Here is a 25,913-nt window from a genome sequence, read left to right as displayed (position 1 = left end):
CAATTTGTTGGTATGCAGTTATTCACAGTATTCTCTTACAGTCCTTTTTTATTTCTATAGAAATAGTACTAATGTCCTCATTTTCATTTCTGGTTTTAGCAATTTGAGTCTTTTTCTTTTAGCCCATCTAGCCGAAGGCTTGTGATTAGCATTCTTTTTCTTACCAAACAGATTAAAATAGAAAATTACAGAATGTACTTGCTTTATAGGTAGGATATAAGTCAATTTTTTCAAAGAACAAAGTTTTGGTTTCATTGATTTTTCTCTATTCTCTGTTTCATTTATCTTTGCTCTAATCTTTATTATTTCCTTCTTTCTGCTAGTTTTGGATTTAGTTTGTTCTTTCTCTAGTCCTTAAATTGTAAAGTTAGTTTGTTGATTTGACATCTTTCTTGTTTTTTAATATGTTTATAGCTATAAAGTTCACCTAAGCACCACTTTTGCTGTGTCCCATAAGTTTTGGTATGTTATGTTTTTGTTTTCAATCATCTCTAAGTATTCTCTAATTTCCCTTTTGATTTTTTTTCTTTGATCTACTACTTGTTTAAGAATGTGTTGTTTATCAATTCAACAAAAGCACATAAACCCTAGTAAACATCTATGCACCCAACACAGGAGCACCTAAGTATATAATACAAATACTGAATGATGTAAAGGGAGAAATCGACAGTAACACAATCATAGTAGAGGACTTATATGCTCCATTGACACCAATGAACAGATCTTCCAGACAGAAAATCAACTAGGAAACAGCAGCCTTAAATAACACACTAGACCAGATGGACTTAATTGATATTTTTAGAGCATTTCACCCCAGAGCAGCAGACTATAGATCATTTTCAAGAGCACATGGAACGTTTTCCAAGATAGACCACATGTTAGGCCACAAAACAAGTTTCAATAAATTTAAGAAATTATATCAAGTGTCTTCTCTAATCACAATGGTATGAAACTAGAAATAAATCACAAGAAAAAAAACTGAAAAACACATAAACACTTGGAGGTTAAATAACATGCTACTAAATAAGGAATGGGCCAACAATGAGCTCAAGGAAGAAATCAAAAGATACCTTGAGACAAATGAAAATGAAAACACAATGACCCAAAAACTATGGGACACAGTAAAAGCAGTCCTAAGAGGGAAATTCATAGCAATGCAGGCCTACCTAAAGAAACAAGAAAAATCTCAAATAAACAGTCCAGCTTTACACTTAAAGAAAAAGAACAGCAAACAAAGTCTAAAGTGAGTACAAGTAAGGAAATAATAAAGATCAGAGCAGAAATAATTGAAATACAGGCTAAAAAACAACAAAAGATCAATGAAACCAAGAGCTGGTTTTTTGAAAAGATAACCAATGTTGACAAACCCTTAACAAGACTCATCAAGAAAAAACGAGAGAGGACTCAAATAAATAAAATCAGAAATGAAAGAGAAGAGACAAGGTTCCCCACAGAAATACAAAAAATTTTAAGAAAATACCATGTGCAACTATATGCCAACAAATTGGACAATCTGGAAGAAATGGATACATTCCTAGAGCATACAATCTTCCAAGGCTGAATCAGGAAGAAACAGAAAATCTGAACAGACTAATTACAGTTAACAAAATCCAGTTATCTGTAAGCTCCCAACAAACAAAAGTCCTGGACCAGATGGCTTCACAGGTGAATTTTACCAAACATTCAAAAAAGAATGAACACCTATTCTTCTCAAACTATTTCAAAAAATTCAAGAGAAGGGAAGGCTCCCAAGCTCATTTTATGAGTTGACCATTACCCTGATTCCAAAACCAGACAAAAACATTACAAAAAAAGAAAACTATAGGTTGGTATCCCTGATGAACATAGATTTAAAAATTCTCAACAAAATCTTAGAAAACTGAATTCAGCAATAATTAAAATGATCAAGTGGGATTCATTCTCAGTATGCAAGGTTGGTTCAATATCCGCAAATCAATTAATGTGATACACCACATAAACAGAATGAAAAATAAAAATCATATGGTGATACCAGTAGATGTAGAAAAAGCATATGACAGAATCCAGAATCCAGTTATGATAAACACTCTCAGCAAAGTGGAGCTAGAGGGAACATATCTCAATATAATAAAGGCCATATATGACAAACCCACAGCTAATATCACACTCAATGGGGAAAAGCTAAAAGCATTCTCTTTAAGATCAGGAACAAGGCAAGGATGCCCACTTCCACCACTTTTATTCAACATAGCTCTGGAAGTCCTAGGCACAGCAATCAGACAAGAAAAATAATTTAGTAAAGTAGCAGGATACAAAATTAACATTCAGAAATTCATTGCATTTTCATATACCAGTAACAAACTACCAGAAAGAGAAATTAAGAAAACAACCCCATTTACAATTGCATAAAAATGAAAAACACAAAAAACCTAGGAATAAATTTAATCAAGGAAATAAAAAACCTGTATTCAGAAAAATTTTAAGACACTGAAGAGAGAAATTAAAGAAGATACAAATAAATGGAAGCACATACCATGGTCATGGATAGGAAGAATTAACATAGTTAAAATGTCTGTACTACCTAAAGCAATCTATAGATTCAATGCAATCCTTATCAAAATACCAATGACATTTTTCACAGAACTAGAATAAATAATCCTAAAATTTATATGGAACCATAAAACAAGAACCTGAATCGCGACAGAAATATTGAGAAAGAAGAACAAAGCTAGAGGTATCACACTACTTGATATCAAACTATACTACAAGGCCATAGTAATCAAAACAGTGTGGTACTAGCACAAAAACAGATACATAGATCAATGGAACAGAATAGAGAGCCCAGAAATAAATCCATACCCATATGGTCTATGATAAAGGAAACAAAAATATACATTGGGATACAGGCAGTCTACTCAATAAATGGTGCTGGGAAAACTGGACAGATACATGCAAAAAAATTAAACTGGACCACCTTCTTACTCCACATAAAAGAATAAACTCAAAATGGATTAAAGACTTAAATGTTAGACCCCAAACCATAAAACTGGAAGAAAATATAGGCAGCAAACTCTCAGACATTATCCTTAGTAATATTTTTACTGATATATCTCCTCGGGCAAGGGAAACATGAGAAAAAATAAACAAATGGGACTACACCAAACTAAAAGTTTTTGCATAGCAAAGGGAACCATCAACAAAACAAAAAGATATCCTACTGAATGGGAGAAGATATTTGCCAATGACACATCCGATCAGGGGTTAATATCCAAAATTTATAAAAGAACTCATACAACTCAACACCAAAAAAACCAAACAATCCAATTAACAAATGGGCAGAGGACCTGAATAGACATTTCTCCAAAGAGGACATACAGATGGCCAATAGACATATGAAAAGATGCTCAATGCCACTAATCAGAGAAATGAAAATAAAAACCTCACACTTGTCAGAAAAGCGTTCATCAATAAATCAAAAAACAAAAAGTGATGGTAAGGATGTGGAGAAAAGGAAACCCCTGTGCACTGTTAGTGGGACTGCAAGTTGGTATAGCCATTACGGAAAACAGTTTGGAGGTTCTTCAAAAAATTAAAAACAGAACTACCTTATGACCCAGCAATTCCACTCTAGGGTATTTATCCAAAGAAATCCAAAACAGTAATTTGGAAAGATATATATATTCCTCTGCCCACTGCAGCACTATTTACAATAGCCAAGATATGGAAACAACCGAAATGCCCATCAATAGACAATTGGATAAGAATGAAAGCTTATCATTTGCGACAACATGGCTGGACCTAGAAGATATTATACTAAGTGTAGTAAGTCAGACTAAGAAAAACAAATACCATATGATCTCACTTATATGTGGAATCTAAAGAACAGGTAAAACAGAAATAGACTCATAGATACAGAGAACAAACTGATGGTTGCTAGATGGGAGGGCAGTGGGGATGGGTAAGACAGATAAAGGGATTAGGAAATACAAATTGGTAGTCACAAAAGTCTTGGGGATGTGAAATACGGTATGGGGAATATAGTCAATAATGTTGTAAAAACTATTATGGTGTCAGATGGTACTAGAGTTATCAGGGGGAATCATTTCTTAAATTATATAAATGCTTAACCACTGTGCTATACACCTGAAACTAATATAATATTGAATGTCAACTATAATTTTAAAACAACAGTCATGGGGATATATAGTATAGCATAGGGAATATAGTCAATAGTATTATAATACTTATGTACAGTGTCAGATGGGTAATGGAATTATTGGGGTTATCACTTTGTGAGGCATATAAATGTCTAATCGCTATGTTGTTTTGTATACCTGAAACTAAAAAGAAAAAAAAATGTGTTAATTTCCACAAATTTGTGAATTTTCCAATGTTACTTCTGTTATTGACTTCTAACTTCATTCCACTGTGGTCAGAGAAAATACTTTGTATGGTATTTACCTCTACAAGTATTGAGACTTAATTAGTGGCCTAACATATAGCCTATCCTGGAAAATGTCCCATGTACACTTGAGAAGAATGTGTATTTTGTTGCTATTGGGTAGTGTTTTGTATATGTTTGTTAGATCTAGCTGATTTACTGTGTTAATTTCTCAATTTCCTTCCTTATCTGCTGTCTGATTATTCTATCCATTATAGAGAGCGGGGTACCGAAATCTCCAACTATTATTGTAGAACTGTCTATTTCTCCCTTCAAATCCTGCCAATTTTTTCTTCATATATTTTGATGGTCTGTCATTAGGTACATAAATGTTTATAATTGCTGTATCTTCTTGGTGTAGTGAACCTTTTATTAATGCACAATATTCTCGTCTCCTGTGACATTTTTTAATTTAAAGTCTATTTTGTCTGATATTAGCATAGGCACCCCTGCTCCCTTTTGGTAATATTTGCATAGGATATCTTTTCCATTCTTTCACTTTCAATTGATTTGTGTCTTTAGATATAAAGTAAGTCTCTTATAGACTGCATATAGTTGGATCATGTGTTTTTTTTTTATCCCTTCTGCCATTTTCTATCTTTTGATTGGGGAGTTTAATCTGTTTATATTTAAAGTAATTACTGGGGCAGCTGGATGGCTCAGTTGGTTCGAGCGCGAGCTCTCAACAAGTTTGCCGGTTCAATTGCTGCATGGCATGGTGGGCTGCACCCCCTGAAACTAAGATTGAAAATGGCGACTGGACTTGGAGCTGAGCTGCGCCCTCCACAACTAGATTGAAGGAAAATGACTTGGAGCTGATGAGCCCTGGAAAGGCACACTGTTCCCCAATATTCCCCAATAAAAAATTTAAAGTAATTACTGATAAGGGGAAACTTACTTCTGTTATTTTGCTATTTGTCTTCTATATGTCTTATAGCATTTTGTCCTTCATCTCCTGCATGACTGTCTTCTTTTGTATTGAGTTAATGTTTTGTAGTGAAATATTTAAATTCCTTTCTCATTTCCTTTTGTATATATTTTCTAGCTATTTTCTTTTTGGTTACCATGGGATTACGATTAACATTCTGAAGTTATAACACTCAAATTTGAATTTATTCCAGCTTAACTTCGATTAACCTACAAAATCTCTGCTCCTTTACAGCAGTTCTATTCCATCCCCTTTCAGTTGATGATGTCACAAATTACATCTTTATATACTGTGTGCCCAAGAACATAAACTAATAATTCTTTTAAATGTATTAATCTCTTAAATCATATAGAAAACGAAAAATGGAGTTAAAAACTATTGTTACAATAATACTAGCTTTTATAATTGCCCAAGTATTTACCTTTATTGAGATCTTTATTTCCTCATATGGCTTTGAGTTACTGTCCAGTGTCTTTTCATTTCACCCTGCCAGAATTCCTTGAGTATTTCTTGCAGGGAAGATCTAGTGGTAACAAATTCCCTCAGGTTTTGTTTATTGTGAAATACCTTGATTTCTCCCTCACTTTTTTTTTTTTTTTTTAAAGGAGGGCGCAGCTCACAGTGGCCCATGTGGAGATCGAAGTGGCAACCTTGGTGATATCAGTACCACACTCGAACCAACGGAGCTAACCGGCCACCCTGTCCCTCAGTTTTGAAGGACCGCTTTGCTGGCTATCGGATCTTGGCTTGCCGTTTTTTTCTTTAGCGCTTTGCCTGTATCAGCCCACTGCCGCTGGCCTCCAAAGGTTCTGATGAGAAACCTGCCACTAATCTTACTGATGACCCCTTTTGTACGTGACAAGATGCTTCTCTCCTGCTGCTTTCAAGAGTCTCTCTTTGTCTTTCAGAAGTCTGATTATATATACTGTGTCGTGGTGTGGCCTTTTTGAGTTCATCTTACTTGAAGTTCATTGACCTTCTTGGATATTTATATTTATGTCTTTCATCAAATTAGGGCAGTTTTCAGCCATTATTTCTTCAAATACTCTCTCTGCCCCTTTCTCTCTTCACCTTCTGGGACTCCCACAATGCCTCTGTTGGTCCACTTGATGGTGTCCCATTGGTCCCTTAGGCTCTGTTTATTTTTCTTCAACTGCAAGTTTCTTCTTTCTTCTGCCTGTCCAAATCTGCCTTTGAATCATTTCTACTAAATTCTTCATTTCAGTTATGTACTTTTCGGCTCCAGAATTTTAACTTTTAGTTTCTTTTTAAGTTTTCTATCTCTATTTGTTATTTTCATGTTTTTCATCCATTGTTTTCTTAACTTTCTCTACATCTTCCTTTAGTTGAACATTTTTAAAACAGTTGTTTTAAAGTCTTTGTCTAGTATATCTGCTATTAGGTCTTTTTCAGGGACAATTGCTGTTGATATATATTTTTTACCTTTAAATGGGCTATACTTTCCGGTTTCTTTGTATGTTTTGTGATTTTTAGTTGAAAACTGGATATTTGAATCTCATAAGTGGTAATTCTGGGGATCAGATTCTCCCCCTTCCCTAGGGTTTGCTGTATTCTGTTATAGGTTTTTATTTGTTTGTTTGTTTGTTTTAATTGTTGTAGGCTATTTCTGTGCCAAAGATGTAAACTTAAGGTCTTCTCAGGTCTTTTTCTGAGCCTGCATCTTTCTCTGGGCATGTGTCATCACTTTGTCATTTCTCCCCTAAATGCAGTTGCTTTTGAATGTACTAGTCTTTCTTTTCTGGCTCCCAAAATGGGGGAAAAACAATAAGAAAGGGGGGTATAAGAAGGACATCAGTACTTTAAAATCCCTATGAACTGAGTACACTGTTGGGGAAGCCACTCGCAACAGCAGGGGGAGATGTAACAAAAATGGTTACCCACCTCTTTGTCTGCAACTCTGTAATCAGAAGTAGCAATCAGAAATCTGAGCACAGATTCCTGATATTTGGAGGACAGGGTTAATTTTGCCCACTCTAGCTCCTGTAAGTTCTGTGCAAGCTGCTCCAGGAACAAGTGTACAGCTGCCCACCACATGGCTGGGGACAGGGATGGGTAGCTGTTACTAAGAGCTGCAAATCGGCTGAGATTAACCCCAATTTACTGTCCAAGCTTTCCCCTGGAAGTTGGAAACCTTCAACAGACTTCAGAGTTCCAAAATAGTTACATCAGACAGATGTGATGGCTGCCTAAGTGGAAAGGGAGATTCCTGGTGCTTCCTAATCTGCCATTTTCCTAACAGTTTTATAAAACACCAATTTATTTAATCCTCATAACAATTTATCATGTAGGTAATATTATTATCCCCATTTTACATATAAAGAAACTGAGGCACAGACTTACTCAAGGTCACACAGCTGCAAAGTGTCAGAGGTGGGATTCAAACCCATACAAGGCCCCAGGGCCCAGCTCTTTACAACTATGCCACACTGCCCATCTTTAGATAAGCGTGCTATCAGTGCTTTATGGACCTAAACAGGCCTCATATTTACATTCCGTTTATTACTGTAGGTTTAACCTTTGCTGAAATACTCATAAATGACTAAAGATTTTAAGTTCTCCCATCAATCATCCTGACAAGGAAAAACTCCAATGCTATATTTTTGTATGCAAGGTTACAAACAAACTAAAGGTCCAGTAGGAATGGTTAAATAAGTGGTTGAATATCTATTTATATATATAATGCAATACTGTGCAACTATTAAAAAGTCTAAAGGCACTTTTATATGTACTATTGCTGAATGACCTCTAGAAGCCAATGTTAGATTTAAAATACAAGGCATGGGACACTGAGTATTGTATGCTAACTTTTACATGTGCTTTTTATAAAGGATAAATAATACAAATATGTTTGTAAGTAAATAGAACATCTCTAAAAGAATATGCCGGAAACCAGTAACAACCACTGCCTTTGGAAAGGGGAACACAGAGCTTGGGGTTCAATACTGGAAGGGAGTCTGACTTTTTGGCACGTATTTCTACACTGTTTGACTTTTTATCACGTGCATATATTATTCAAAATTTTTTTTTTATATCATATCTTAGCTATTTCTTGTGAAAAGGAGTTGTTGCAGTAGACTCTCAGACAGCCCCTAGAAGGTATTTTTATTGGCATTCTCAGTTATTTAAGCTCCAGGTTTCAGCTTCTGGGAGTTTAAGTCTCTGTAAGGTTTTTTTTATTGACATTCTCAGTTATTTAAGCTCCAGGATTCAGCTTCTGGGAGTTTACTAGTTCCAGGGAATTGGTTTATGGCTTTTAGAGGCTCCCCTTTATAGACTGAGTGACAGAGACTATCTGCCTTAACACACACACTCACCAAGCAGGAGCTGGCCTAGAAGTGGATTAGAAGCTGGATTAGAAGTAGATATAAAACTGCCATTTTACAGGCCCTCAGGTCGCCGAGGCTATTTGGTTCTCCTAAGAAATGAAGTGTAAATTCCTTTTATTTGCTTCACTAGGCCCTTGGATTATTTCAATCCACGCTATTCATAATGCAGATCAAAATAAGCACCTGGCCAGGTGGCGTGGACTAAGATGAGTGCAGGAATGTTACACGGGGAGCAATCTCTTTCATCCCTTTTTGGTTGAGAAATCCCACATTTCACTGTTCTTAAAGGCTCCTTAAATTGTAGACAGACAGGTTTTTCCTCCCAACTAAAGGATACTTGTTCTTATTGTTGTGAATGAAGTGACCAACAGCCAGACACCCTGCATTAAAATAATAGGTTGCTTTCAGTTTAAGATCTGGGCTCTGACCTCATCGGTTCTTAGTGGCTAAATATGGTTGCATACCAGAGACCTGGTGCAGCCTACCGGTGACTTAGCCTGGAATAGGTCCAGACCCCGGGGATGTATGGGCTGAAAGGACTGGAGGTGGGTTTCTCTGGAGAGAAAGAAAGTAGGAGAAGGAGACTTGTGGTCATTAACAAGCGTTTCCACTTTTCTTTTATGCCATTTATTGACATACACCAACATTTGTCATCAACGCGTTTGCAAACGGTAGACATTGAAAAGTCACTTTTAAGACTGATCAGCGTACACAGGATTTAACGACAGGGCTAATGCTTTCTTCTCTTTCTAACTAGAATGAAAATGGTAACGTCAGACTATCTCCAGTTTGAATTTCTAACCACTAGGGGCTGACCTAACTCCACTAAAACTAACTATTTTCTAAACCATTTCTTTTGCAAATTACCAGGTTCCAAGATAACTTAATTACACTGTTCATAAACTGTAATGTCTAGAACCATTCCTCCCAACATTGAAGGGCTTGATGTCAAAAGAGGAAAATTTCAGGTTTGGGTTCAAAGATAAGGGGCAAGAGCAGAATAAGAAGTGACACAAATCAGAGAGACCATGAGAACCAGAAGGACATCGAAAAGTTCTAGCCCAGTGGCTTACCTCACTGTATCAGAATCACCTGAGGGGCTCACCTGTCATGCCCTTACCCCATGCCCTCATGAATCAGAATCGCTAGGGGTAGGACCTGAACACCATATGTTCAAAAAAGCTCCGAGGTTTAATCTTACGTATAGTGATGGTTAGAACAACTGTGCGAGCCTAATGCTCACTTCAGAAAGAAGGAACCTGAGGCTTCGAGATGGCAGATGTGTTAGTCAGCCACACTTCCAAGTCACTCCTGGGGAAATCCCCCATCTCCGGACTCTCTATCCAGTGCTCTCTGGGAGGGAACTTCCCCTTCCAATGCATCAGGACACATGCATTATAATTATACCACTTACGGTTTGGTTTCTGGCAGTCTTCTTGAATGATACGATGGATCTTTCTGTGCAGTTCTTTGTCTTCTCTGGTTACCTAAATAGGAAAAAGAGTTTGAGAGAGTGTTATTAAGGTTGTGTCATCCAGACTCCCAAATTAGTATTTAGAATAGTTTCTAAAGATTTCATAACAATCATCATCCCTACGCCAACAATGTGGTTTTCAATACATGGCCTGCTGAGCAGCTCTGTCCCTGAGCAGCTCACTGCTTCGCAGCTGACCCAGAGGCACACTACCTCGGGTGGTGGTTCACTGGGGCCATGATGTAAAGAGAAACTGGAATACTTCTAAGGAGCAACTTTCTTCTGAAATATTCATAATACATTCATAAAATTTCTCTTATTTGTCCTAGTTTTGAGGGAGGCACAAGTGATCCAAGTCTCTGATCTCAACCCCAGCATTCTTTCCTCTGTGTTCTGACACAGCTTTGTGTTTCATTAGCTTTATTGTTTCTCTTAACCATGAGGAAAAGCAAAATAAATAAGACCGTAAGGAAAAGCTAGCAAGAATAAATCTAGCCCATCCACTGAAAAACTCTGTCTTCAAAGGCGAACCTAACCTGGATCCTTTCTCAATAGGCAACCAAATGAGTCTCCTTCTATGTTCAATAGTAAATCTTATATTGAAAAAAAGAAAGAATGAAAGAAGAAAGAAAGAAAGAAAGAAAGGAAGGAAGGAAGGAAGGAAGGAAAGAAGGAAGGAAGGAAGGAAGGAAGGAAGAAAGAAAGAAAGAAAGAAAGAAAAGAGAAAGAAAAGGAAATAGAGGAAGAAAGGAAGGGTAAAAAGTAGCATGCAAAGACACACTTAAATCAGGAGTGCTTGTTTGATAGAACTTATAGAATGACCAGGCTGAAGAATGGAGATGCTGATAATGTCTGCCTTCTCACAAGGTTATTGTAAAGATTAAATAAGGAAACGTGGTGAGAGCTGCTGAAAGCTGGCAAGGCTATACAAATAGAAGTACCGACATTACTGTGATAACTCTTTCCCTGAGGCCAGGCTCTCAGGAAAACAGAAACCTACAAGGTCAGGCACTGAGGTAAAAGGGGAGTGAAGTCAGAGAAAGGGGGTGGTTCTGCTGAAGAAAAGACAGCTATCATTGCTTGATCACCCCATTCCAGCTCATACTGATTCACAGGAGGAAGTGCCGCAGCCCTGTCATGCCTCAGTCCTGGACTGCTGCCCACGGTCCTGCTGCTCCCCAGGAAGAGCTGCTTTCTACAGACCCAGGAGGCTGACCCCAGAGCCTCCCAGGGGGAATTTGACTGGAAGTGGGTGGGTGGGTGGAAGTGGGGGCGGGGTGAGCTTCTCCAATCTCACTAGAGGCAATCAACTACCACCAGGCTTCCCCATCCTGGGAAGGGGTAGACTGCACTCACCCTTATAGAGATTGGAATACTCTTTTGCAAAAGTATTCAAATCGTGTTAAAACATCTCTTAATTTTAAAAAATGCTCTAAAATGGGGAATCATTGGAGTAAATCAGTATCAAGAAAATGTCCCCTATTAAAGAAAACTTCCCCTCAGGAATCCTGCTTGTAAATAAGGAGACTTGTGGGATTCCTCAGGGTTTTGATCTGTGTCCAAGGAGAGTCACTCATAGCTGCAGCCAGGTCTCTGCTACTGGTATCAATGGTCATGAGGAGGCCCAATGTCAGCCTGGCTCCTCCAGTATTCAAGGCAGGCAGTGAGAGGCGAACTTTTAACTCTGCAAGTATGAAACAAGCAAGCACTTGTACCCCTGTTGAGAATGTCAGCTGATACAGCTGTGGGGCAGTCAATCATGCTGTTAACCAAAAGCTTAGAGGATATGCCCTTTGCTCCAGCAATTCCTCTTTTAAGAATTAAGCTTACAGATATGCTTACATTAGTCCACAAAATAGTTGTGCAAAAATAGCCAGAGCAACACTACTTGTGAGAGCAAAAGTTGGAAACACCGTAAATGTCCATCAGAGAGAAAGGGTTAAAATATTTATGGCAAGTTCCCCTAACATGGAATACCACACAGATATCAAAAAGAATGAGGTAGATTTATAAATACTCACATGGAAAGATGTGGTAAGGTGCTATTTTGGTGTCAAAAAAAGTTGCTGAGCATTATTTAGAGCAGTGGTTCTCAACTGTCCCAGGGGACACTTGGCAATGTCTGGAGACATTTTTGGTTGCCACAAGTGGGGTGCTATACTGGCATCTAGTGGGTGAAGGACAGAGATGCTGCTAAACATCCTACAATGCAAATGACAGACCCCCACAATAAAGAATCATCCGGCCCAAATAGTGCTGAGGTTGAGAAATCCTAATTTAGAGAATGATCACTTTTTTTTCTTTTTGGTGGAACAAAAAAGCCAACAGAGCATATATTTATATGTGTGCATTTGTAAATGCACAGAAAAATGTCTTGAAGGATATACTGTTAAAAGTGGTACCTTGGAGAAGGATAAGGGTTGATTTTGACTCCTCACTTTGTGTACCTCCTTAATGACTGATTTTGAAAAACAGTAAACAGGTATTCTTAAGTAATAAATATATTTGTAATGGAAGGTAAGAAGGAAAATAATTAAGTGGTAGGTCTCTTACATAGAATAGTTGATCAAAACCATCTTTCTGGTAAACGAGTCCTTTGTCCTGCAGCAGCTTGATAGCATCCTTAAATATACTGTGAATTTCCTTGGAGGTGGTATCATTCTTAAAATCTGCCTGTGGGAAGAAGAAAAAAGGGGGGAAAATGAAAGAAAGAAATAATTCTCATCTTACAGCACCTAAGAGCAACTCCCTAGACTAACTGGTTTATGAATTCACCCTATGGGCTTTTTATGTGCTGAGTCAAAAAGATCCAGGTATGCACCAGCCTAAGCAGGGTGGTATTTAAGAAGGATTGGGAGGTTTGCTCTGGCAGGATAAATGCTTTATAACTGTTCCACACCTTCATTATGATTTCCCCCTCCTTTTTTTACCTCACCCCCCACTCTGATTCAAGCCATTGTTTCTCAGTCTAGTTGTGTAGGACACAGCTTCCTGGCCCACGCTGGTATTAAGCCTTGCGCTCCTCCCCGGGCTGAGGCAGTCGGTCACCAGTCCTCAGTTGGCCGCTCACAGCAGCTCTCGCTGGCTGCCGGCTACTCACGATGGCTGCCGGCCACTCACGCTAGCCACTGGCCACTCATGGCAGCACATGGCAGCACACGGTAGCCCATGGTAGCCCACGGCAGCTCATGCTGACCTCCGGCTGCTGATGGCAGCCACCTCCAGGGAGAGCTGTTGTTCACAATCTTAGCTGTAGAGGGCGCAGCTCTCTGGCCCATGTGGGAAGCAAACTGACGACCTCAGGCGTTAGGAGCACGATGCCCTAACCACCTGAGCCACCAGGCCAGCCCTCATTATGATTTTTTTGTTTAATTTGTTTAACTCAACGATATGAAACGGAAAACTCAAAGAAGACAATCTTTATTTTTTTATACAAAACTAAAACATGGTATACAGATTAGTGCATTTTTTTCATTGAAGTTGTAGCTATATACAACCTCTTCCTAAGGACTTCAAAGAATTTTACACACAGTGAAATAAGTTGGGGATCCCAGCATGTAGAAAGTATTAGAGTCTCCTTATTTTAAATGAAGAACAATGATGGCAAACCCGTGTGCAGAAAGAACTGTCAAAGGCGGGGCCGTGGGCTGAAGGTGGACAGGGGCCTAGAGTAAAGCAAGACCACCATGTGGAAGGAACCTCAGCTGCTGTCAGTTTGCTGTCTCCTCAATTTCAACATTCTTCCCTTCTGTAAGAGATGGGTCTGCCTACAAAGATCATGAAATCATCCTATTTCTTATTCTCAAGGAAGCTAAGTTTTCAGCTATGTAGCACCATGGTTCACTAGACTGTGCTTCTTGAATTGGGGACTTTGTATTTCATCTTGGCCATCTCCTCCCTGGCACACAGTGGGTGACCAGTAAAACATTTATATAATGAATGGAAGTAGATACCCAACTACAGGGGAGATTTTCAGTTCATTCCTAAAACAAACTGGTGAACAACAATTGCCCTTCAAAGTACAGATCCATTTTTAATGTGAGAAATTTGTCAAGGTATTAGAAAGATCAGAGCGCCAAAGAAACATGGTAAAGCTTCCAAAAAAGTGTTTGAAGACAAAGTGAAAGATATTTATGTAGGCTGTCTGGGGCAGCACCTAGAGATGCTGAAAAAGAGTGGGCTTGAGATTTGTTGATGACATTTCCTTAAAGTAGCAGGGACAGGAAAGAAACCCCCAAATGGCCCTAAGGGTTGACAATTCCATCCCTAAAGAAACCTTCTCTTTTTAGAAGAGACCTCCCAAACTAGCACTGTTTTTGTAATTTATTTTATTTTATTATTATTATTTTTAAATTTATTGGGGTGACAATTGTTAGTGAAATTACATAGATTTTAGGTGTACAATTCTGTATCACATCATCTATAAATCCCATTGTGTGTTCACCACCCAGAGTCAGTTCTCCTTCCATCACCATATCTAGCACTGTTTTAATCTAATAGATCCCAGCAATGTTTCACAAAGGAGTTCTCCTGGGCTGAAGAGGAGAGTCTGAGACTCTTAAGGGTCTAAGTTTTTCCTGAATAGAACAAGTTGGAGAACCTGGTTATTAGAACATTAGGGCCTAAAAATTGACAACCATTCCAGGGTATGACAACACCCATTCTCTGAAGGGAGAATAAGACTGAGACATATTTGACGACACTCATGGGCAGAAAAGCTATCTGGGTGGGTTTGGAATAAACACCTCACCTAGCAATCCGCAGCCATACATCTTTTTATTCACTGGGGGTGGGCTTCAGGCAAAGCTCTTTTTAATTTCATATGTGAGTGCTCTTACTTCGGGGAAATACAACCAAATATAGCTCCCCCACAAAACTTTATAACAACCTAATCTTCATAGATTTGTCTTCTTTAGTCAATTTAGTATAAGGATCCTAAGGGTGGAGTTTATTACATCTCTTACCAAGATAGAACTAAACTGGAAACTAACTAGAAATGTTGGTACATGACTACTCCTGTCATTAAAAATGACGTTTGGTTATCCCCAGACCATATATAAAGCCCGATTCCTCCTCCCAGATTTCAGTAAGATCAAGCAGCAGGAAGAAAGAGTGCTAGGCCTGTGAAATTAAATGCTCAGTGTCAGCTGGGAGCAAGAAGGACCCAACAGAAGAGGCTCTCTGTAAATGTAAACAAGATGCGAAGCCTCCTTTCCAAAAACATTTGCCTCAGCTGACCTTGGGACATATCTCCCTGATGATTATAAAGACACCGTCTCAAGGGTAAAGCCTCCAATCATCTGTTCCAGCCAGTAGCTTTTCCTGGCCTGGGATTTGTGTCTTTCTTGTCTTTTTCTAAAGAGCAATGACAGACTCATCTGATTCAGGAAACCGAAACTGCTCAGAGGAAAAAAACTGACTGGCTGAATGTGCTGAGCTTTAGCAGGCCTCTCCTCATCCCAGGTCAGGAACTGGGTGGATCTCTGAAATATATATAGTCTTCATTCCCAAACAAACTCAACATTTATATAGCTGTCAAAGAAACAATGGTTTTGCAAGGCCTGCTTATCAGGTTTCTGGATTTGCTAAGAAGGGCCGCTACGAAAAAAAAAGAAAGGGGAAACATTCAAATCCGCTCTTCCCCCGCTTCTCAACTATAATACTATCACAATGATTTTTCTGAGATGCTTTCATCTGTATGACAATACAAAGTGCCAAAGGATCTAGGGTTTCACCATCATTGTAAAGCATCCGTCGCCTCCCAGGCTCTATTAAATAGGACTCAGCTGAATGACACTCACCCCCCCCCACCCCCAAGCAGAGCCATGGGAGGGAACAATTCATAATTGATGGAAAAATAGTTTCCAAAGACAAAACAAATGTAGAGTAATATTCATTTCTTTTTAAACATGCAGCACTGGGCAATCGTAAGTTTCTCCTCTAAGCATTTTTAAAATATCATGCTAAAGGTTCTCCACAGATTGTTTTAGTCCTGAGACCTCAAGTCTCTTAATTATAGCCACTGCAGAAGAGCTGGTTCACAGGAAGAATGTGGTCTTCACTAAGCTTCAAAATTTCCTTCCACACATGCCAGTAGAGTGGTCAGAAGTCCTAGGAGGCCAACTTGGCATTGAGCCGCCTCTAAATGATTAAATGGGAAAAAGGTCAATCTTGCTGTCAGCAGACAGCTGGAGAGCTGCAACTGTTTAGAAGCAACAGTGGCACAGGACAAAGCGGCCAGTCATGACCCTCTCCGCCTTGGTGTTTCCTGAAATGATATCCCTCATCTCTGTGTACGAAATCATGGGTCACTGGACACACAGCCTGGTGCCAGGAAGAGATAATTATGTGCATGAATGAAACTGAGAAGCAGTGGTCGTGCCTAGGAAGTTGCATGGGGACCTGGTGTCTGTTCCACCAGAATCACAAAGAATAATATATGTTACCTAACAAGGGTATTCAGAGCAGCCCTTTTGGTAACAGCAGATTAGAAAACACCTACACAGTCCAGGAATGGAGGTTTGTACCCTAAATTATTGGACACGTAACAAAAGATTATTAGTGGCAAATCTATATGTACGGCTAGGAAAAGATCTGTAAGACAAATTACTCAATGAAAAGCTAGGTACAGACTACTGTTTAGCATGCTACCATTTGTGTAAAAAAAGGGGACACAATTACTTCTAGTTTATATATGCACAAACTATCTCCAGCAGGATATTCATGAGACTAGTAATGGCCCTTGTCTCTGGAGGGAGGGGGTAAGAGGGAGGATGGGAAGGAAAATTACTTTTAATTAGATACTTTCAGGAGCTATTTGAAGCTTTAGAAATCATTCTTTAATTAACAAATAATAATAATTATCTAAAACCTACTTTATGACAGATCTGTTCTAGGCACTGGTTCTAGAGCACAGAGAAGACAGACAAGACCTCTGCTCTTAGAGAACTTAAATTCTGTTGGAGGAACAGGCAGGCGAACAAATAGATACCAGTGAGATCATGATATAAAAACGGGGTGATAACATAGTGAGGAAGTAGGGGGCTGTCAGAGTAGATGGTCAAGGCGGCCACGAAGGTGTCATTTAAGCAGAGGTTATTTCCTGGTGGAATAAATGAAATACATAAACACGAGTCATACTGTGTTTCCCCAAAAATAAGACTTAGCCAGACAATCAGTTCTAATGAGTCTTTTGGAGCAAAAATTAATATAAGAACTGGTATTATACTACATTATATTATATTATACTATATTATATAAGACCCGGTCTTATATTATAGTAAAATAAGACCGGGTCTTGTATTTACTTATATTATAGTAAAATAAGACCGGGTCTTATATTAGTTTTTGCTCCAAAAGACCCATTGGAGCTGATTGTCTGGCGAGGTCTTATTTTCGGGGAAACACAGTATTACAACAATAAAAATCTAAGAATTGCAATGAAAGGGAAAGCCTAACACCAAAGTCTCAAATAATTCTTAATTCCAAGCAAATACGTAAACACCACACAACTTAAGTTCACCTGTATCACTAGGGTTGAAAAAATGGGGACAGCTCTTTCCAGGAAGAATAAAAATGACTTAAGTGTTCCTTGAAATATTTACTTATAAACCAGACTGAATACAACTTGGTCTTTATTCAAACTCCTAAAATGTGATAGGTTAACCTTATTCAGAAGAAGAGGCAGCAAGTCATTAAAAACCTTGGTTCAAATTTAAGAATCATCTTGCTGATCAATAAATAATCTTGGAAGGATAATTATCTCTTCTCATCTATTCCCTCCTCATTTGTCTCCTACTGAGATTAAATACCCATCTCCATGAGTACTAAGAATTAAGTACTATGAAACTTAGACTATTATTATTTTTTCTACCTAAAGATTAAGTAAACTTAATGAGATTAAACTAGGAGGGGAAGAGGGCAGGTCCATTCTCATTTCAAATTCTTAGTGGTTAGTGATCTTGCCAGAATAGACATGACTCGTGATAGAACCGTAACTTCTATTCCCTGGGTCCACCCTGTGAGTCTTAATGCCACAGTCGCGTTCACTTGCACCTTTTGGCTGCAGATTTGGGACAAGGGACTGGAATTCTTGCGTAGGCACGCTGCACTTACTTGCTCGGAGCAGGAACTGTGAATCACGGGCTGATTGGCAAGGGACAGCAGAGACTCCACAATTTCCAACTCCTGCTGATAAAAGGTTTGCATTCTGTTCTTCACAAGGAATTCTTTGACTTTTTCACTCAACAAACACGTGAGACTGGAAAGGTCCAGGGCGCTCGGATTGCTGCTGGGGAAAGGTTTAAAAAGGCCCGCTGAAAACTATCATGTTTTCTGTTCCTTTTGGGTGTGCATAAAACAGAACCTTAGCCAGGAAATGCAAAACTATATTAATGCTTGTTTTTGACATAAAGGGCAATTCACACTGTGAATATTGTGCGGTTGTTTAAAAGAATGAGAGGAACTAAGATATTCAAGATAGATTTAAGAAAAAAAGTCAAGCTACAAAATAGTATGTAAGGTATGGTCCCACTTTTGTAAAAAAGCACATGACAACCCACAAAATATATAGGTGGATATTCATGCTTGTGTATGCACAGAAGAAAAACGATTGAAAGGATACACATCAACCTATGGACAATGGTAACCTCTGGGGCATGGTTCTGAGACAGGAAACAGGACAACAGAGATCTTTCACTTTTTACTTTATACAGGTCTATAGTTTGGGTTGTTTTTTAAATATAATTTTTGAAAACATAATACATACACATATTTTTAAAATACTAATGGGTACATAGTAAAGAGTCTCTTTTCTACCCCCCTCCCAGTTCCCACCCCCTTGACAAGGGCTATTATTGATTCTGTCTTCTCCCAGAGTTCTTTGATGCATATACCTGTTTCTCCGAAAATAAGACCTAGCCGGACAATCAGCTCTAATGCGTCTTTTGGAGCAAAAATTAATATAAGATCTGGTATTATACTATATTATATCACCTGGTCTTATGTTATAGTAAAATAAGACCGGGTCTTATATTAATTTTTGCTCCAAAAGATTCATTAGAGCTGACTGTCCAGCTAGGTCTTATTTTCGGGGAAACATGATACTAGCAAAGGCGCATATATTTTTACTCCTTCTGTTTCTCTCCCCCCAACACAAACGAGTAAAATCATTTCTGGCAGAGAATGACTGGTATTGTGTTTGTAGTTTTTATTACAACCTGTCATGGTGAGGTATTTTGATTATGATGCACCTTAGTGCAGTTTTCTTCAGGGTTTTTGCTTTAGGGCTCATTGGATCTGTGAGTTTAGTTTTCATCCAACTTGGAAACATTTCAGTTATCATTTCTTCAAATATTTTTTCTCTGCTCCCTCAACTCTTTCAGGAATTCCAGTTACACATATATTTTCCTCACAACAACCTCAGAACATCTCTACTACTACATCTTTACTTTACGGATGGGGATGACAACAGAGGCACACAGAGGGTGAGCAGACTTGCCCAGAGCCTCAAAGTGAGTAAGTTGACAGTTTCAGGATTTGAACTCAGGGCCACTCCAGCATCTGAGCTATCCCCTGCTGACCTTACTGCTGTGGTCACATCTTCAGCAGTTACAGGCCATAACTTACCTTAGTGCCTCTTTCTCTAGGGTTGGGCTGTGGAAAGGTTGGTCATAAACTTTCCTGTAGACACTGGGCAGCTCAAGCATCCTTGCAATTTGAATGTTGTACACTGGATCATCCACTTTATCTAAGAAGCCACACGGGAAAATATGCCACAGAAATTACACTGAGATCAGTTCTTTCCCACGTCCAAATTGCCGCTAGGACAACAAGTATAATAAATGAGGCACTCGGAGGGTCTTCTTCCTTGCGGGTGCCCAAGTATCATACAGTCTAGATGCACTAAATAGTTTGCAGTCATCCAGCAAGAGGGAACGCAATGCCCTAAGTGTCACAGGCTTGGCCAGGAATAGACTGGGACTAGGGAAAGCACATTAGCTTATTCACTCATCTGTTAGAGTGGTGGACAACAGGGGCTGTCCACCAGATTGTCAAGCGAAAACCAGCCGGAGTAGTGCAAAAGGCATCACTCCGATGATACAGGACTGCCATATATCTGATTAGCTGTTTTCTTTCCAAGTTAATGAACTCAATGGTGTTCAAAAAACCTCCATCATTTTGAAGAATATGAACATCTGCCCTAAATGGATTCACACTTTCGAACTTCAAAGTACTTTAGAAGTTCTACTATGTGGTCTGAATAAAATTTCCAGCTATACATAGTAATAAATCATTTGTTTTCTGGGGAAGGAGGGTTATCACTTTGTGAGGTGTGTAAATGTCTAATTATTACATTGTTTTGTTCACCTGAAACTAAAAAAAAAAAAAAAAAAAAAAAAAAAGTTAAATAAATCATTTGTTTTCTTTCCCAATTTATTTGTAGTTACCTTTCTTCAAAATAAATTTAAGAAATGCTGCTTTTCTAAAGAAAGCATGTTATGAAATACAGTTTCCTCCATTAAATAGAGTTGATCTTTTTATTTGAACTTTTTAGAAGTTTGACTTAGCTAAACAAGTTTATTGGACACACACCCAGAATAACAACCAATTTGGCAGAAGTATCTTGTGCTTACAATAAACAGAGGCATGGATTTCTCGCTCTCCTCTGTACGTGCGGATACAACCTCTGATCCGGATAACGTCCCCAATTTCCACCTTTGTTCTCTGCTCAGTGGTCTCTTGCAGCTTCTTAAACTGTGAGGTTAAGCTCAGCTGTCTTGCACTTGGAGCAGCTGTAGTTGTTAGGGTCAGAAGGAAAGAGAATGCGTAACGCAATCACTCCACCACATTTGTGAGCTAGCTTTGGGGTAACACCAACACAGGCATTTGTTTATTCTACTTCTGATTAGTTGCTCTACTACAGGAAATATGCATAACCTTTCAAAATCCTCTACTGAATAAAAGGCGTAAGCTGTAATTATTGAAAAGTATGGTGAAGGTAACAGAGTCTAGGAGGAGACTTGACAACCCAAGTGGGCGAGTTCTGATATGGCTCCACCTTCTTTCCTACCCCTGCATCACCAGTGCAAAGGGCTCTACATGGTTCTGAATTGAATCCTTCATGAGTTCCGCTGGGTTTGGTGGCAGTAGCTCTCAACAACCCTTTTAAGTATCTTTGCAGGGAGACAGAGGTCTGGCATAAAGGGAAAAGGGACCCAAAAGTCTATCTGTGGTTCTGTTTATGGGGGAGGCAAATTCACCTTAGGCTGATTTCCCATCTAGGTGCTCAATACCCTAATCCCTTACCTCTCATCTTTGTTGGGTAACTAGGCGAATATCCACCCACCCCCCCGGACCCTCCTCATATGCACTTAAAACTATAAACTTAAACAACAGAGTCCACCTTATATACAGTTGTGCACGATCTAAGTTACATGATCATGTACACGATCACGAGCTTAACACAATACCCGATCCATAGGAAAAATTCAATAAATGTTAGCTATTTGTGAAAGAAAACAATTAAGCCCTCTAGACAAAATTATTTTGTTTTCTTTGGGGATTACTGGATAGAAAAGTACAAACAGGTTCATAGCTCATTACATATTGCCAGAATGTTTGCCAGAAAAAAAACAATCAAACTATTCTCTTCTTATAAGATGCACCAACCTCGTGTGCACGCTTGCAGCTCCTACACTGGCTTCAGTTATTTGGATTTTTAATACCTTAAAAAATACATAATTCCATAATGTTTTATTTTGCTTTTAAACTGCCAGCAAGGCTATGTGTTTTTATATGACATGATCTTCTCTCTGTATTCTTTATGTATAAGCCCTTCATCTCTTTTGAACACTTTATATTAATTTCTGAAAGATTTGTAGGGAAGATTTGTCAAGGTATGCTTACTACATCCACTCTCCCTATTCCATTGCATTCTTTCTCTTTTATTTCATTTTATTACATAACAGTTTGAAAAAACACTTTTAGTCTATCCCTTTCGTCACTGATGATAACATTCAGTGTTTACCTAGGGACTTCGGAGACCTTAACATATATACCCTGGGATAAATACATGACCCTATCTTCCTTGGGTTATTTTATGTAAGCTGCAAGGTAGGGATCATCGTTACCTCTTTTTCAACATTGCTATCTGGCTGAACCAACATTTGATAAATGCTGATTTATTTCTGACTTTTGTATTATTTTTGGTTTGTCATATACTAGGGAGGAATCTCTTTCGGTATATTAATCAAATATCCTGCTATTTAATATTTAATACAACTTAGATAACTGTGGCTTTGTAATGTGTAAAGGCATCACTTTTCTTTTAACACATCTACTATACCAACGGAAACAGCGACCTCAGGAGCATGGAAGACTCTGTGTATCTAGTAACCAACAGTTAGGAATCTGACACAATCAGCATTAATGTCACTCAGCTTACTGGGTTTCTTCAGAAAATACCCAAGTATTACGTTTCAAAAGGTTATCCCATCTGTGTTTCTATCTCCACGTCCTCTTCTACTTAGGCTGAATTTTAAATGTATTTATAAATTTCACTGCCATTATTCAGACATTACAGGTGATAATAATGCTTGATAGGCACCGCTGAAATGATCATACTGACGGCTGGTCTGAGAAAAAGAGGCCCAGCTTTCATTTAAAGGGTGAGCCAAACTGCCAAAAAAAGGGGGGGAGGGCTCAAGCTGGGTAATTTAATGAATATAATGAGATGGCTGGAGCCTGACAGAATTTCATTTTAAGTAGCCCTATTATTCCACCCTGAAAGATAAACCCTCTTTAAAATTCTAATAGTAAGGGCCAACCTATCTTAACTTTTCTCATAAGCTAAGTCCAAATGGTACAGTCAATGTGGCATTTATAGGAGTTAATATCATATTCTTATACCTCAACTGACTGGAACATAATTTTGACTCAGACTAAAATTTTGTTTAAAAAAATTAGTCTTCGCTGGCCACTTTCCAGTAGAAGCTTTAACACTAAAGGCAATTAAATTACAAGGAGAGAACGGGCTACTCAGGAACAATTTAAAGATATCATTTCATATATAACATGATGAGAATCATTTTCAGGCTTTCTCTTTATATTCTTACCCTCTCTTTTTATTCTCAAAGCAATTTTCAATTAAGTCTATCCACTGTGATTATTCCTCTATTGATCTACTTACAGATATTTTAAAAGTGTCACTCTCAGTATTGAAAGCCATTTTACCCAAAAAAATTACAAAGTATAAGAGTTATATAATATTCCTGATGATGTCATTTCTTAAAAAAGAAATAAAGAGTTGATTTTGAAAATTAAAACAATGTCTAAAATTGGGGCCTGCAAACTATGGCCCATGGGCCAATTCCATCCACAACCTGTTTTGCAAATAAATTTTGATTGGAACAGAGCCATGCCTGTTTGTTTTTGTACGGTCTATGGCTGCTTCTGTGCTACAATAGCAGTGCTGACCATATGGCCCACAACACAGAAAACATTTACTATCTGGCCCTATACAGAAAAAGTTTGCTGACCCTTGGCATGGAACAAGTATGCATATTCAAACTTCCCCTTCTGAATGAAGATCATGACAATACAACAACCATAAATCTGCAAGTGATATTAATACCCTCGACATATATGAAAATTCAAATATCTGAGTGTTTTATAGGTTTATTTCTCGCCTAAGAGATACCTGCATAAAAGCCTGTTGTCTCTTTTAAGTTTTTTTTTCTTTTTTTTTCCATATCTACAAAGCTTCTTAAGGAAACTTCCTACAGTGCCATTGATTTAGACTTTCCCAAATTAGGAAATGGGAATACAAAACTTATCTGAAACTGATGGTCAAATTCTAAGCTAAATACATCAGAAAAGTAACCAAAGAACCATTCCACCGGTCAGCAGAGTCAAAGTAGGAGGTTGAGATTCCGACACGTAATGGCAAAAAGGAAAGAAGAAACCACTCCAAATAGTACATTCTTACCATGCAGAACACAAGGAAACAGATACTAAATGTTAGCTATGACAGCAGACAACACTTATTGAATAACCCTACTCTGTATGGTACCATACTGCGTGTGTTATAAAACAGAGAAAAACAAGGTCCCAGTTTCTGTAGCTTCTCTAGAACCAAAAATGATCACCAACACTGAGAAGTATTTTTTGACATTACGAACTCAAGCAACTTAAAAAACTACCTAAGAACTTCTAAAATATACTCAAGAAATTCCAAATGCTTTTTCAGTTATAGTCAATATACAATTTTAAAGTTCTGTTTCAGTTTCTATTATTTAATGGCTAACTTCAAAGGAATCCAATTCTACCTTCTCATCAATCTTAGAATTCCTTGTATATTTGTTGAGCACGTAAATATTTCAGAAAAATCTGTATCTGAATGGCAGTATAAAAGCTAGTCTTCAATATCTTCTTTGGTCAAGTGAGCTGCCTGGAGCAAAGAATTGACCTGACCGAAATGCTGAAATTCCTAGGAACCTAGTCACATTCCTGCAGGCTTAGGAGGAAGTGAGCAGCAAAGAAATGGGAGAAAGAAAAACACGTGGCTCCCTTTTAGTATCAGTTTGCATAGTAGCCAAAGCTTTGGGCACCGTGCTTCAAGTTGGTCAATGTAATTCACCAGTGGATAAATGTGAAAATTTAGCCCTATAGCTTTCTGATGAGCTCCCATGAGTAAAATCCACTGGTTTGCTGAAGAGCAAAGGAACATGGCAAATAAAATTACCTGAGGAAGACTCAGTATTGGTCAACTTTTTCCAGCAGATGCAGTTTATAACTCCAGTGCTATCATCCACTGCAAGAGAAGTGCAAAACAGTAGAAGAGAGATTTGAGCATTGCTGGTGAATTAACACATTGTCACTGGGTTCAGCCATACTGAAAGATGGCCTTTTTCAATAGTCCGCTTGGGCAAATCCCTTGTCAAACTCTCCTTCCACTTTAGACATAATCTCTCACTATACACCAGTGGGAACTGCTGTCTGCAATGTTAAAATGATACATAAGCCCAATGAAATGTAGTCAACATTTCACTCACCCTTCCTCAAAGGTACTAATGATTCTTACCTACACCTCTCCTGAAAATAGCGTCCTCTGGAAGTGAAATGCAAAAATCTCAATGACTGCTAATATAGAAAATCAGCCCTGCTCTCCTAACCTATAACAAGAGAGTGTCACATGGTCTATAGTTAGAGGCACTTAGAGTAGCCTTCTGTCACCATTTGCTCTTCCACTAGCTCCTGACTTACCTGGACGAAGTAACCCAAGTCTCTGGGCCTGGACTTCTCTTTGAAAGAGCTTCTGCCTAGGCTTTACCACTGCATGGGGATGTAAAGACAGCCAAGTACATCACAGAAGGGCAAAGTTTTATTTTTGTAACTGAACATAATTATATCTTGGTCACAAACAATACTGGTCTGGCTTATTTATTCCCAGTACAAAAAAAATCAAAGAATTCCCATTGCACTTGGATTTGTAACTGTACAGGTATTTAGAGATGTTTGCTATGGGATGATAGGTGTTGTCTCTTTGCCTAATCTCTGACAAATTCAGAGCAGAGGTTGCTAAACATGGGGTTAGTGGGCTTAATGATTTTTAAAAAATCATCAACTAGACTTTTGTAAAAGCACATATAAGAAATGAGAAACATAAGGCAAATTATTTCTATTGCTGGTTTAAATCTGTGTTGAAAGCAGAAACTGAAGAATCTTTCTTACACTAAAATAAAG

The 25,913-nt window shown here is 38.3% G+C and overlaps 1 protein-coding gene across 4 annotated transcripts in view; it reads right to left on the bottom strand.

Moving 5' to 3' along the window:
* Positions 1 to 25,913, bottom strand: part of STN1 (STN1 subunit of CST complex) — a 38,049-nt gene that overhangs the window by 3,585 nt on the left and 8,551 nt on the right. For 3 of the 4 annotated variants that reach the window (XM_033131120.1, XM_033131118.1, XM_033131117.1), the window contains exons 4-9: positions 24,913 to 24,981; positions 20,804 to 20,962; positions 19,797 to 19,917; positions 18,285 to 18,459; positions 12,723 to 12,842; positions 10,110 to 10,182 (exon numbers count right to left, since the gene is read on the bottom strand). In XM_033131120.1, the coding sequence (XP_032987011.1) occupies positions 10,110 to 10,182; positions 12,723 to 12,842; positions 18,285 to 18,459; positions 19,797 to 19,917; positions 20,804 to 20,962; positions 24,913 to 24,981 (717 nt within the window). The remainder of the gene's footprint in view (positions 1 to 10,109; positions 10,183 to 12,722; positions 12,843 to 18,284; positions 18,460 to 19,796; positions 19,918 to 20,803; positions 20,963 to 24,912; positions 24,982 to 25,913) is intronic. The other variant, XM_033131121.1, reaches the window with a different exon arrangement.

This window comes from Rhinolophus ferrumequinum, chromosome 16 (assembly GCF_004115265.2).
Source record: "Rhinolophus ferrumequinum isolate MPI-CBG mRhiFer1 chromosome 16, mRhiFer1_v1.p, whole genome shotgun sequence".
NCBI lineage: Eukaryota > Metazoa > Chordata > Mammalia > Chiroptera > Rhinolophidae > Rhinolophus > Rhinolophus ferrumequinum.
The sequence above is the reverse complement of the archived record's forward strand: the minus strand, read 5'-3'. Positions and strand labels throughout refer to the sequence as shown.